The sequence below is a fragment of the Otolemur garnettii genome, unplaced genomic scaffold, assembly GCF_000181295.1.
Source record: "Otolemur garnettii isolate 467f Iridium unplaced genomic scaffold, OtoGar3 scaffold00089, whole genome shotgun sequence".
Classification (NCBI taxonomy): domain Eukaryota; kingdom Metazoa; phylum Chordata; class Mammalia; order Primates; family Galagidae; genus Otolemur; species Otolemur garnettii.
In genome coordinates, this window is record NW_003852484.1 from 4,186,444 (window position 1) to 4,199,686 (window position 13,243).

Here is a 13,243-nt window from a genome sequence, read left to right on the forward strand (position 1 = left end):
TTTCATGACCCTCAACCTCAAAACCTTGCAAAAGACAAGCCACGGGGACATTTAATCCTTTTTTAATTTAAGTACCTAAAGCAGAAGGAACTGACTCAAACTTCAGGAAGTAAGTGTGAGGACAGGGTAGCAGGAAATGACAGAAAACCTGAATACGGAACTGAAGCAGCAGCTCCGAGTTCCTTGCTCTGAAGTGGCAGTCAGAGAGGGAGTCAGGCGAGGACGTGAGGAGCCAGGAACTTAGAGCAGACGCTCTCGTTAGTGGAGGTGAGTACTGGGAGCAGCGGGAAGGCTGGGAGCACGGAGGGAGAGTTGAAGAGGAACATACCTGCTCTTAATCCTCTGTGAGGGTCAAGGCCACCGTGGTAGTCTTTTAACCTTTTATGGCCAGAAGGCCTGGGTATGAGTTGTGGAGAATGATCATCTGGGGATGGAAATGGGAGAGGCTTGAGCCCAGGGAACATGGCTCAGCAGCCATCTAGAACCCCTGACTGAACAAGGTGTTGCCTGGCTACTGCTGACCATCTACAACCCACTGGAAGGCCTGCTGCTCCTTGGCGCTGATTTGGGAGGGGAACCAGAGGAGTTGAAGACAAAGTCTGCCCTTAAAGAGCGTGTGGTCTAGTAGGGACACAAAACCCACGTAGGACATGTTGTAACAGATCAGGAAGTAGTCACTGATACATACCAGTGCTGTCAGCCAAGTGCTGCTGGCCCACCGAGTGAAGGCAGGGTTGTTCAGCTGGAGCTAGTTGCCATGGTAGTGGGATCACAGAATCCCAGGATGTCAGAAATGGAGAGGACTTTATAGATTAGCTTAATTTATTTTCCACTAGGGAAATCACTGATTTGCCAAATTATTTAAGCTAAAATTTGTGAGTCAGCTAGACGGGTGCCTGGCAAATGAGTACATCCTCTGTGTTAATCCCTCTACCAGGGCCCCAGACAGGCTTAGTCTCAGAGTTGGTGTGACCCCCAGGTCCTCTGGCTCCCAGTCCATGTACCTTACTGGGGCCATAAGTCAGCATCATGATGAGGCCCTTGATCACCTGACATCCTGGGTGCCCTGCCTCCCCAGATTACCATCTGGCCCCCCATCTCTAGATAGGACCTCTCAGCTTCCCAATTTCTGGTCAGTAAGTCAAGAATAGTAAATTGTCTCTATTTCAGAGACTTTATTTCAAAAATGGATAAAGGTAGGAGGTTTATGAGTGAGTCAGGCTGAGGTCTTGGAGGAACAACAAGAAACAGGACGGGACTATTGGTTCTCATTGCTTCCTTATTGTTAGTGAATATTTCAGAAACTTCTCCATTCCAGTTTTCTGTGTGAAGTCTTTTTATTGCAGAGCAGCTCAGGAGCCACAGCATGAGAAACAGAAGGATTGGGCCAGCTGTAGTGGCTCGTGTCTATAATTCTAGCACTCTGGGAAGCCAAGGTGGTAGAATGGCTTTAGTTCAGGAGTTTGAGACCAGCCTGAGCAAGAGTGAGACTCCTTCTCTACTAAAAATAGAAAAACAAGCCAAGCATGGTGGCACACACTCGTTGCCCCACTACTTGGGAGTCTGAGGCAGGAGGATCAATTGAGCCCAGGAGTTTAATGTCATGGCACTCTAGCCTGGGAGTAGAGTGAGACTGTGTCTAAAAAAAGAAAAAGAAAGAAAGAAAAAAAGAAAAAGGTAGAGAAAAGAAAAGAAGAAAAGAGAGAAAATCAGAGGTATTGTAAGGATAGAGGATAGTAGGTCTTATATAGCTGCCTCACTCCCACCCCGACCAGAGAGCATCAGGGAGGGTGGAGCTGCTCTCAGCAGTGTTTCATTTCATGGTTAGGCTGACTCGGTCAGTACTTCCCCAGTGTCCCCTCAGTATCTCTTTAACTAATCTACCCCAAATTTCCTCTGGACTGGTTTTCAGGGGTTGGTTAAAAGAGCATGAAGAAGGATGGAGTTGAGTTTTTTTGAGATAGTCTTACTTTGTCATCCTCGGTCAAGTGCTATGGCATCACAGCTCACAGCAACCTCAAACTCTTGGGCTTAAGTGATTCTCTTGTCTCAGCCCCCCAAGTAGCTGGGACTACAGGTGCCCGCCACAACACCAAACTATTTTTAGAGACAGAGGCCTGGCATTTGCTCGGGCTGGGCTTGAACCCAGGAGCTCAGGCAATCCACCCATTTAGGCCTCCCAGAGTGCTAGGATTACAGGCATGAGCCACGGTGCCCATCCTAGATGAAGTTAAGTGGAAATAGGAACTGGAGGCCCAGGTGGAGGGACAGGAGAGCCCTAGCGGTAGTTGTGAAGGGACTCTGTTATTAGTCAGTGGAGGGCTTGAAGGAAGGTCTCCAGGAGAGTGAGGTGTCTGAGGAAGGAAAGGTTGCAGGGATATTACCAGCCAGCAAGTGGTGCCAGGGTCAAGAGGTCTCCATGGTCACCAGAGCAGATGTGCATTGTCTATTGTTACCACTTCACACTGAGATCCAGGATCCCACAGATTCAGAGTGACCATACAGCGCGCTCTCTCTCTCTCTCTCTCTTTTTTTTTTTTTTGCAGTTTTTGGTCAGGGCTGGGTTTGAACCCACCACCTCTGGCATATGGGGCCAATGCCTACTCCTTTGAGCCACAGGTGCTACCCTGTGCAGCTGTCTTTATGCACTCTCGGCAAGGTCATCTGCAGTGGTGGAGAAGCCCCAGAATAATAATAATAATTTGCCCCCCCCTTAAACTAGTGTTCTCTTTATGTTTCTTCTTTAACATTTATTTCATTGATAACAAATGTGTCTTAATGTCCAAATTAAGGGATATATTAGACGCTATTTTCTTCTGTAGCACCCCTTTTATTTATTTTTTTATTTTAGGTTAATTTGAGGGTACAAAAAATTGGTTACAATGTTTGCATTTGTTGGGTAGAGTCCCTCTTATAATTGTGTCCTATCCCCAAGAGGTGTGCCATACATCCTAACATTGTGCCCATTAAGTGGGAGCACACCCATCCCCATTCCCTCTCTGTTCTTCTCATTCTCCCTCCCCCCACCTTGAATTGATTTGTGTTTTCCTCCTGCGTTGGCATGTATTAGATCATATACTGGCTTCATATTAGTACTGAGTACATTGGATATTTGCTTCTCCATTCTTTTGATACTTTACTAAGAAGAATGTGTTTCAACTCCATCCAGATTAATACAAAACATAAAATCAACCATCTTTTTTAATGGCTGAATAGTATTCCACGGTATACATATACCACAGCTTGGTAATCCAGTCCTGGGTTAGTGGGTATTTAGGTTGTTTCCACATTTTGGTGATTGTAAATTGAGCTGCGATAAACAATCTAGTGCAGTGATTCTCAACCTTCCTAATGCTGTGACCCTTTAATATAGTTCCTGTGTGTCGCAACCCATAGGTTGAGAACCGCTGATCTTGTGCAAATGTCCTTATGATACAATGACTTTTTTTCTTCTGGGTAGATGCCCAGTAATGGGATAGCAGGATAAAATGAGAGGTCTAATTTTGGCCCAGTCAAAAACTCCCTTCCAAAAAGGTTGTATTAGTTTGCAATACCATAGATACTATTTTTGAACGATTAATCTTCTTTAGAAATATAATTGGACTGTTTTTAAAAAATGAGTAATAACTTATTCCAAGAAACTAATACTTCTCCATGCATTGTTCAGTATAGGAATTTCAGCTGACTCTCCCTACTGGCCCTATACAGCTGTGCAGTGATCAGTCTGAGTAGAGATGGAACAGAACTTGCACTGAGGGTTGGAAAAATTCTCAACATAGTTTAGCAGGTTGCAGGGATGAGTATAGAGGTTCACTTTGTTAGGAGCTGGGCCAATTTATATTTTGACAGCTATAAAAGGGGTCATGTGTTAAAATCTGAGTGAATGATGCCATAATTCTGGGGATATTGTAGCACCCTTCATTGATGACTACTTCTAGCCACTGCCTGGGTGGCCTCTGGACCTAGTGAACAATCCAGTAAGTTAGTGTTACCTACACCCATAATGACTTCTCTCCAGATTCAGGTGGGCCTAGGCCTTATCAATTTGTCTTGAATAAACCCCTATCAACTCCTCCTCCAACTGAGCAAAGAGCTTTCCTGCCTTGCCTCAGGTTCTATTTGCTTCTATGAAAAAATGGCAGAAAATATTAGGCTGCTATATCATTGATTGGATTCCACCATTCTTGGTTTCTTTTTCCTTGATTCTTTCTTGTCCCAATTTACTCTTATCTTCTGTCACCCTCAGATGTGGAAGTCTGTAGTGGGGCATAATGTATCTGTTTCCGTGGAGACCCAAAGTGATGACTGGGACACAGATCCTGACTTTGTGGTGAGTTTGGAAATAGCTTTGCTTTGTGAGGGTGTTGGGGGATGGTGGCTCTAGGCCATTCTGTGGCCTTTGAGGAGGTTTGGGAAGGACCTTCTGGGACTGAGACAGCTCTCATGGTAGGAATGATTGCTAGAACAGTTGGCTATTGTGAGTGGGACACACATGATAGCTGTTATCAACAATGAAAGGGGACAGGCATGGATGAGTCTGCCAGTGTGATTGACAGGTTATGGCAGGCTCTGCTGAAAGTGAGGAGCAGGTGAACCTGGGCCTCCTTGGGCCTTTGATCCAGGACTGGGGCTGGATATGTGTAATTTGGGGGGGATTGAGAAGTTGTACAAGACATAAAGGGGAAAATGTGAAGGGTGCAGAGGAGGAATGGAGGTTTCAGAGCTCACCAGTTTAATTTGTACATGAGGTCAGGGTTGGGTAAACAGAAGAGCAGGACTTCTTCTGACTGAAGAAGGCAGTGGTGCAAGGGATTTAAAAGGCATGTCAGTTGTGTGGCCCCCCTCGGTGTGGCACATTTCTTGCTACCCCTTATTCCTGAGTGCTATCTGTTTATTGCAGAATGACATTTCTGAGAAGGAGCAACGGTGGGGAGCCAAGACTGTCGAGGGCTCTGGACGCACAGAGCACATCAAGTAGGTGCCAGAAGGACAGGGGACAGGAGATGGGGTTATGGAAAGAGCCCTACAAAACTCCGAGACTTAGGAGAAGGCAAGGAAGAAAAAGGAGAGGGTAGTTCATGTCTGTCCCTGTGTGCCCCTATGTGTATCTTTGGGTACTTCCACTTCATGTCTCTTCTCTCATGCCCCCAAGCCCTATTTTTGTCTGTTTATTTATATCTAACAACTCTGGTATTTCCACTAATGAGTCTATTATGTGAACTGCCTTCCTTCCTTTGGTAAGGCATGAGGGATTTGAAGAGGAAGCGACTCAAATACTATCTATCTATCCATCATCTATCTATCTATCATCTACCTATCATCAGCTAACAATCTACCTATTTGTCATCTAACTCTGCATAAATGTCAATGTATGTTTAGAATGTAGGGTGACTTCAGATAGGTTAAGAAGGATTCGGTAAAATATCAAGGTAAAAAACTCAGAATAAATCCTATATATATATAAAAAAAAAAGAACATTATCATCTCCTTACCTGGCCCAAATGACTTTTAAAATACAAATTTGTACTTGACTATTTAACTGTGGTTGGAAGCCATGAATGGTAACATGGAAGAAATGTGAAGCTTAGAAAACCTGTTGATAGAAAACTATTTTAGCAACAATGTTTTAGGAGTCTTTAAGATTATAACCCAACAAAAACTTTCTCTGATACCAGAAGAGAAATGTATAGACATATCCAGAGTTTTCAGTGGGATATATCATATATTTGAGTTTAGAGATCCCCGCCTCTCTTCCATGGATTATTCAGGATCATCGAGGCAGGACCTCCAGCTTTGCATAGAATCAAAATGTCACATATTACTAGCAAGGTAGGCACACTAAATAGCATAACAAGAGCAAAACTCAACAACTAACACAACTACATACCAGACAGCAAGGTCAATATGATGTTATGCTCCATTTTGACATTTTTCCCCACACTCTGACAGCAGTGTTTTTAATTTTAGATTTTAATGAGTGTTGGTGGGTGACAACATTGCACAAGCAACACACTAGGAAAACTTGATACATGCTTATACAATTGAATAATAGTACTGTGCATTATTGTCTAATTAGATATAAATGGTTTGAGTCACACAGATGTAATGAACATTGTTCTTAAACCATGTAATTCTTAAAGCAGTCAGAGAGACAAAAAGAATGGAACAGGGTTATTTGAAAAGCTTTGTTGATGCTCTTATGTATGCTCGTGAATACTGCACCCTCCCCCCCAAAAAATTAAGATGCTTTCCTTTTCTGAGTAAAGGCTACTCAGCTCTACTGTCTTAGGAACTTTTGAGATGAGGCACTGTTCCTCTCCCAGTGCCTGTCTCCAGTATGGGAGGGAGGAATAGAGTATTTTAAGGAAGACTCCTAAATTCCTGCGATGATCTTACGGAAAGAGCTTGAGTTTAGATTATCAAATAGATTCAGATTCTTCACTCTGCCACTATTACACATGTGAACTTGAACACACAACTAAACTCAGCTTATTTTTTAAAATATTTTTTTTAGAGACAAAGAGTCTCACTTTGTCACCCTTGGTAGAGTGCCATGGCATCACAGCTCACAGCAACTCCCACTCTTGGGCTTAGGTGATTCTCTTGCCTCAGCCTCCTGAGTAGGGAGGACTATAGGCGCCCGCCACAATGCCCAGCTATTTTTTTGTTGCAGTTTGGCCAGGGCTGGGTTTGAACCCACCACCCTCGGTATATGGGGCCGGCACCCTACTTGCTGAGCTACAGGCGCTGCCCATGAACCTCAGCTTATTTATCAAATGGAGATAATAATAGTTACTCTGCAGATAGACGGATAGACATCAGTTGTGTATATCAATGTCTTGCGAGGTATTTAGCACTTCTTAGCAGCTCAGTGGTGTCATTTCTCTTTCCTGTTAATATAGGTTAGTTTAACCAGATCTCCTTTCAAAAACCTAACATAAACATATAAATGAATGACAGCCTTCCTTCTTCCAAAGTGGTGTTCACCTGGGCGGCTCTGACTGGTGTCCCCTGGAGTCATACAATGTGGCGACTCTGCATATTTCCTTGTTAACCTAACCGAATCTAGGTATGATAGAACAAGCAATGGAGATGCTTACACAAAAGCTCGTTCACCTCCCATCTCCCTACGCTACCAAGGTATAAAAGCCCAGTCACTGGTGGTAACAGGACAGGTGACCTTTTCCTCTCTGATTCTCAGTTCCCCCACCAGTATCAAAAAGACCTCTAGTGGACCCTCCAGTAGTAAGTCCCTAGTATTTGGGGATTCTCTCTGGCTAGTGTGGGCTAAACTAACCTTTAAGATCAGAAGGAATCACCAAGGTCCTTGGAAAGGAGGAGAAAATCAGAGAAGAGAATTGTAGCCACAGAGCTGAGACGACTCAAAGCAGGAAGAGGAAGTGGTTGTAGTGCTCATTAACCTCACTACCTCCCCCCACACTTAATGCCTTTTTTTAGGTCTGTTTTAAGTAAATTTAGTTTGGGGAGTGATTTGGTAGTTCAGTGAGTAGCTCAAATGATCCTATTCATCTCTCATCTATTCTGTAAAGGAATTGTCTGCTTTTCCAGGGTTATTGCCCTTGCCTCCACCTTCTTCCCCTCCTGCTTATTCATTTTCTTTGGTGTCTTGACCAGGTAAGAATTCTTATTACTCTAGGACAGTACTAGCAGGGAATTTTTTAAAAAAATCTGTTTGTTTATCTGTAAATCTGTCATTGGCCAATATTTTTGTAAAACAAAGTAAAATGAATTGCTAGAAAAATAAATGGACAAATTTATTTTTAGGTTCAATAGATATAATATCACTATGTCAAATTGCTATAATAGTTTCTAAATACATTCTTTCAGTTTTTATTCTTATTTCCTTGTGGAACAGATGCAGTTCAGCTTGTGGGCTACAGGTTGAATGGCACTGCTCTAGAATAGGCGTCCAGTACTTCCTGAACTCTGCCTGGCTCTAGGTTAGATCCTGCCTGAGCTTAACCTGCCCTGACATTTTATTTGGTGCCCCTTCAAACTAGTGTTCTCTTTATGTTTCTTTAACATTTACTTAGTTGATAAAAATTAATATCTCTTAATGTTCAAAGTAAGGGATATATTAGATGCTGTTTTTTTAATTATTAGTCTTCTTAAGAATATAATTGGACTTTTTTTTAAATGAGTAATAAATAACTTATTCCCAGAAAATAACACTTGGATGGGCAAAACTAATCTATGGGACAAAAAGCAGATTAGTGTTTCTGTCTGGTCAGATGTGGGGACAGAGTTTATTGACCACAAAGAGGCCTATGGGAACTTTTTTGTGGTAATGGAAATACTCTGTATCTTTTTTTTTTTTTTTTTGAGACAGAGCCTCAAGCTATCCCCCTGGGTAGAATGCTATGCTTCACTGCTCACAGCAACCTCCAACTCCTGGGCTCAAGCGAGTCTCCTGCCTCAGCCTTCCAAGTAGCTGGGACCACAGGCGCCCTCCACAATGCCCGGCTATTTTTTTTTTGGTTGCAGCCATTATTGTTGTTTGGCGGGTCTGGGCTGGATTCGAACCCGCCACCTTAGGTGTATGTGGCGGGCGCCTTACCTGCTTGAGCCACAGGCGCCGAGCCTCTACTTCTTGATTGTACGGGTGGCTATATATGTATTGTCAAAACTCATTAAACTATTTGCTTATCATCATCATCAACAAAGTTGATTTTGAAAATAAAAAAGTAAAGAAAACATCAAATGAAAGACACTGGGCACTCCTAAAGAGGTTCATGTTGGCTGCGAGTCTGTCATATATAGCTTTTATTATTTGGAGGTTTATTCCTTCTACACCTAGTTTGTTGAGGGTTTTTATCATGAAAGGGTGCTGCATTTTGTTGAATGCTTTATCTGCATCTATTGAGATGATCACATGGTCTTTGTTTTTGTTTCTGTCTATGTGGTGAATCACATTTATTGAATTATGTGTTGAACCATCCTTCCATCCTAGGAGGGAGCCTACTTGGTCATGGTGGATTATTTGTTAGATGTGCTGTTGAATTTGGTTTCCTAGCATTTTTTTCCAGGATTTTTACATCCATATTCATAGTGGTCTGTGGTCTTCCTTTTGTTGTATCCCACCTTGGTTTTGGTGTCAAAATGATAGTGGCTTTCTAGAATGAGTTGGGAAGGATTTCCTCCATCTCAGTGTTATGGAATAAATTCTGCAGTATGGGTACCAGCTCTTCTTTGTAGGTCTAGTAAAATTCAGCTGTGAATCTGTCTGGTCCAGGGCTTTTTTTTTTTTTTTATTTGAAGAATTTTTTATTATTGCTTCAATCTGGTTGCTCATTATTGGTCTGTTCAGAAGTTCTGATTCTTCCTGATTGAGTTTTAAGAGGGCATGTGTTTCTTTGTTCATTTCTTTTACATATTTGAGTTTATGTCCATACACATTTCCAAGGTATTCAAAGATGATATTTTGTATCTCTGTGGTATCAGTTCTAATATCTTCTTTTTCTCTTCTGTCTGAGCTTATTTGGGTCCTTTCTCTCCTATTCCTGGTTAATGTAGCAAGAGATTATCAGTTTTGTTTATCTATTTTTTTTTTTTCTGATACAGAGTCTCACTATGTCACCCTGGGTAGAGTTCTGTGGCATCACAGCTCATAGCAACCTCCAACTCTTGGGCTAAGTGATTCTCTTGCCTCAGCCTCCCAAGGAGCTGGGACTACAGGCACCTGCCACAACGCCTGCCTATTTTTTTGTTGTAATTGTCATTGTTGTTTGGCAGGAGGGGGCTGGGTTGGAACCCGCCAGCTCTAGTGTATGTGGCTGGCACCCTAGCCATTGGCACCAAGCCAATTTTGTTTATCTTTTCAAAGAATTAAGTTTTTGTTTATTTGATCCTTTGTATTTTTGTTGTCATTATTGTTTTCCCTTTTGTTTAGTTCTGCTGTGACCTGAGTTATTTTCCCCTCCCTTCGGCTGGTTTTGGGTTTGGTATGCTTTTCCTTTTCTATTTCCTTGAGATGAGTCGTTAGATTGTTAATATGTGATCATTCTTTCTTTTTTATGTAGGCATTTAGGCTATGAATTTTCCCCTTAGGATGCTTTTGCTGAATCCCATAGATTTTGGTAGCTTATGTCTCCTTTTGTGTTCAGGTCAAGGAATCTTGTGATTTACATTTTAACTTCATTCTTGACCCAATAATCAATCAATCATTCAGCAGCACGTTGATTAATTTCCATGACTTTGTGTAGAATTGAATGTTTCTTTTGGAGTTGATTTCTAGTTTTATTTCATTGTGATCTGAGAAGATACATGGTATCATTTCTATATTTTTTTTTAAATTTTTAAGACATGTTTTGTGGCCTAAGATAAGATCAATCTTGGAAAATGTTCCATGTGCTGATGAGAAGAATAGTATGTTCAGTAGCTTTGGGGTAAATGTTCTATAAATGTCAATGAGGTCTATTTGTTCCATAGTCTCCTTTAAAAACAGTGTTTCTTTTATTTTCTCTTGAATGATCTTTTTAGTTCTATCAGTGAAGTGTTAAAATCCTAGGTACTTCTTACACTGCTGTTTATCTCTTTGCCTAGATCTAGTAAGGTTTGCTTTATGAATCTGAGTACTACTGTGTTAGGTGTATACATATTTAGAATGGTTATGTCATCTTGTTGAATTTCTCCCTTTATCATTATACAGTGACAAACTTGTCTTTCTTTACTATTGTTAATTTAAAGTTAATTTTATCTGATATGACAATGGCTACACTTACTTTCTTTTGGTTTCCATTTGTATAGAATATTTTTTCCATCCCTTCACCTGGAGTCTGTATGAGTCCTTGTGGGTTAGATGCATTTCCTGGAGAAAGAAAATACTTTGGTTGTATTTTTTCATCCATTCAGCTAGCCTATGTCTCTCAAGGGGGGCATTCAAATTATTCATGTTGAATATTAGAATTGATATGTGGATGCTGTTCTGTTCATTCTGTTGGGTGATACCTTGTTGCTTTGTTTTACCTCTTGTGCTATTGTTTTATGTGAACACTGAACTTTAGTTTTTAGTGGTTTTATACTAGTGGGTATCTATTGTGCTGATTCATGTATAATGCAATTCTGAGTATTTCCTGCAGGGAAGGACTGGTTTTAATAAATTCCCAAACAACAGTTTTCTTGTCTGAAAAAGTCTTTATTTCTCCTTCATATATGAAACTTAAGTTTTTCAGCATACAAAATTCTATGGTGGCAGATGTTCTGTTTAAGAAGATTAAAGATGAGGCCTCAATCTCTTCTGGCTGGTGAGGTCTTAGTTGACAAGTCTGCAGATTTCCTGATAGGTTTTCTTATCTAAGGTACTTTTGCCTCGTGGCTCATAGGAGTTCCTTCTTGAGTTGACTTTGACCAGTCTGATCATTCTGTGTCTTAGTGATTGCCTCTTTGCAATGAAACTCCCAGGTGTTCATTGAGTTTCTTGTACCTGGATGTCCAAATCTCTAGCAAGACCAGGTAAGTTTTCTGCAATTATTCCATCAAATAGGTTTTCTAACCCTTGTGAATTTTCTTTTTCACCCTCAAGGATGCCTGTAATTCTTACATTTTTCTATTTTACACAATTCCTTACTTTTTGTAGGCTTTGTTAATTCCTCCTAATTCTCTGTTCTTTATTTTTTTGATTGAGTTAATTTGAAGGAGCTGCCTTTAGTCTGAGGTTGTTTCTTTTGTCTGATCTAGTCTATTGTTAAAACTTTCCATTTTATTTCCTTAAATAAATTTTTTATTTTTAGAAGTACCTTTTTTTTGAGACAGAGTCTCATTCAGTCATCCTGGGTAGAGTGCTGTGGCATCATAGCTCATAGCAACCTCAAACTCTTGGGCTCAAGTGATTCTCTTGCCTTAGCCTCCCAAGTAGCTGAGACTACAGGTGCCCACCACAGCTTCCAGCTATTTTTAGAGACAAGGTCTCACTCTTGCTCAGGCTGGTCTTGAACTCATGAACTCAGGCAATCCATTCACCTTGGATTCCCACAGTGCTAGGATTAAAGGTATGAGCCACATGCCCAGCTGCATGCATTCTATTTTTTTAATATGTCAATCTCTTTAGTGAATTTTTCATTCATTTCCTGAATTATTTTTCTGATTTCTTTGAGTTGATTTTCCATTTTCTCTTGGATTTCATCAAGCTTCCTTATAGTCCATATTTGGCTTTAGCTGTCATTTCAATATTTTCATTTTGGTTGGGATCCATTGCTAGAGAGCTGTCATTACCTTTTGGGGGTATCCTTTCACTCTGATTTTTCATGCATCCAGAGTTCTTTCTTTCACTGATTCCTTCTCATCTGGAGTAGCTGTTGCTTCTTATTTTTGGATTTTTTATTATTTAGATACCCGCCCCATGCCCATATGGGTATGTTTGCAGCACATGTTGGGTAAAAACCTTTGGTTTTGTTTGTGAGTGCTCTAATGGTGATGTAGATTCTGGATGGATGCCTTTTATAGATATCTTTAGTATGGTGGTTTTCTCAGTTGCTGGTTGTTTGTAGGCTATAACTGTGGTGAGCTGTATATGTGGACAGATTTCCTGTCTCTTCTGATGAGGGAGGATGGAAGTCTTAAAACCTTTTCTCTTTTCCCACTCCATGGTCTTTTTAACACATTGTTGAATGGAAATTTTACACAGAAGCTATCCCATGTCACCAGCTATTATTCTGTAATTGAATATGAAAGTAAGATGAAACTAATTTTTTCTCTGTATTGTACCATTGCTTCAACTAGGAATAACTCCTACTTAGGTATACAAAGACTAAAATTTTGGAATAAAGTATCACAAAAGAGGCCTAATTTTATGAAGTCTGTCTTCACTAGATGTAGCTTGTGAATTATCACTAACATGAAAAAATGTAAAGATTTGCTCAAACCTCATTCTGGTCATAGTTTTAGGAAATACTGGTATTTTAAGAAAAGGGTCCACTGACCAGTAATCTCGCCAATGTGATTTTTTGTTTTTTTCCCATCACTATCAACAAACTTACAAACTTCTTTATATCACTAGTGGTAACTTCCATCCATGGTAAAGGTTTAGCTGAGTTTTTAAAAAATTGTCCAATTCGTGATAAAAGCTTGTTTAGAAAAATGATTTCTTTTTATAATAAAGTGAACCTACTAAACATGATCAAGAAAGCTTTTACAATATCCTACATTATCCTGTCTTTTTTTTTTTTTTTGAGACAGAGTCTCACTATGTTGCCCTCAGTAGCACTCAATGGCATCATGGCTCATA

At 40.6% G+C, this 13,243-nt stretch overlaps 1 protein-coding gene across 1 annotated transcript in view; it reads left to right on the forward strand.

Annotated features, from left to right (window-relative positions):
• The first annotated feature begins 142 nt into the window (after positions 1 to 142).
• Positions 143 to 13,243, forward strand: part of HCLS1 (hematopoietic cell-specific Lyn substrate 1) — a 27,836-nt gene continuing 14,735 nt past the window's right edge. The window contains exons 1-3 of the mRNA XM_023516287.1: positions 143 to 267; positions 4,247 to 4,330; positions 4,901 to 4,974. Of these exons, the coding sequence (XP_023372055.1) occupies positions 4,247 to 4,330; positions 4,901 to 4,974 (158 nt within the window). The 5' untranslated portion in view covers positions 143 to 267. The remainder of the gene's footprint in view (positions 268 to 4,246; positions 4,331 to 4,900; positions 4,975 to 13,243) is intronic.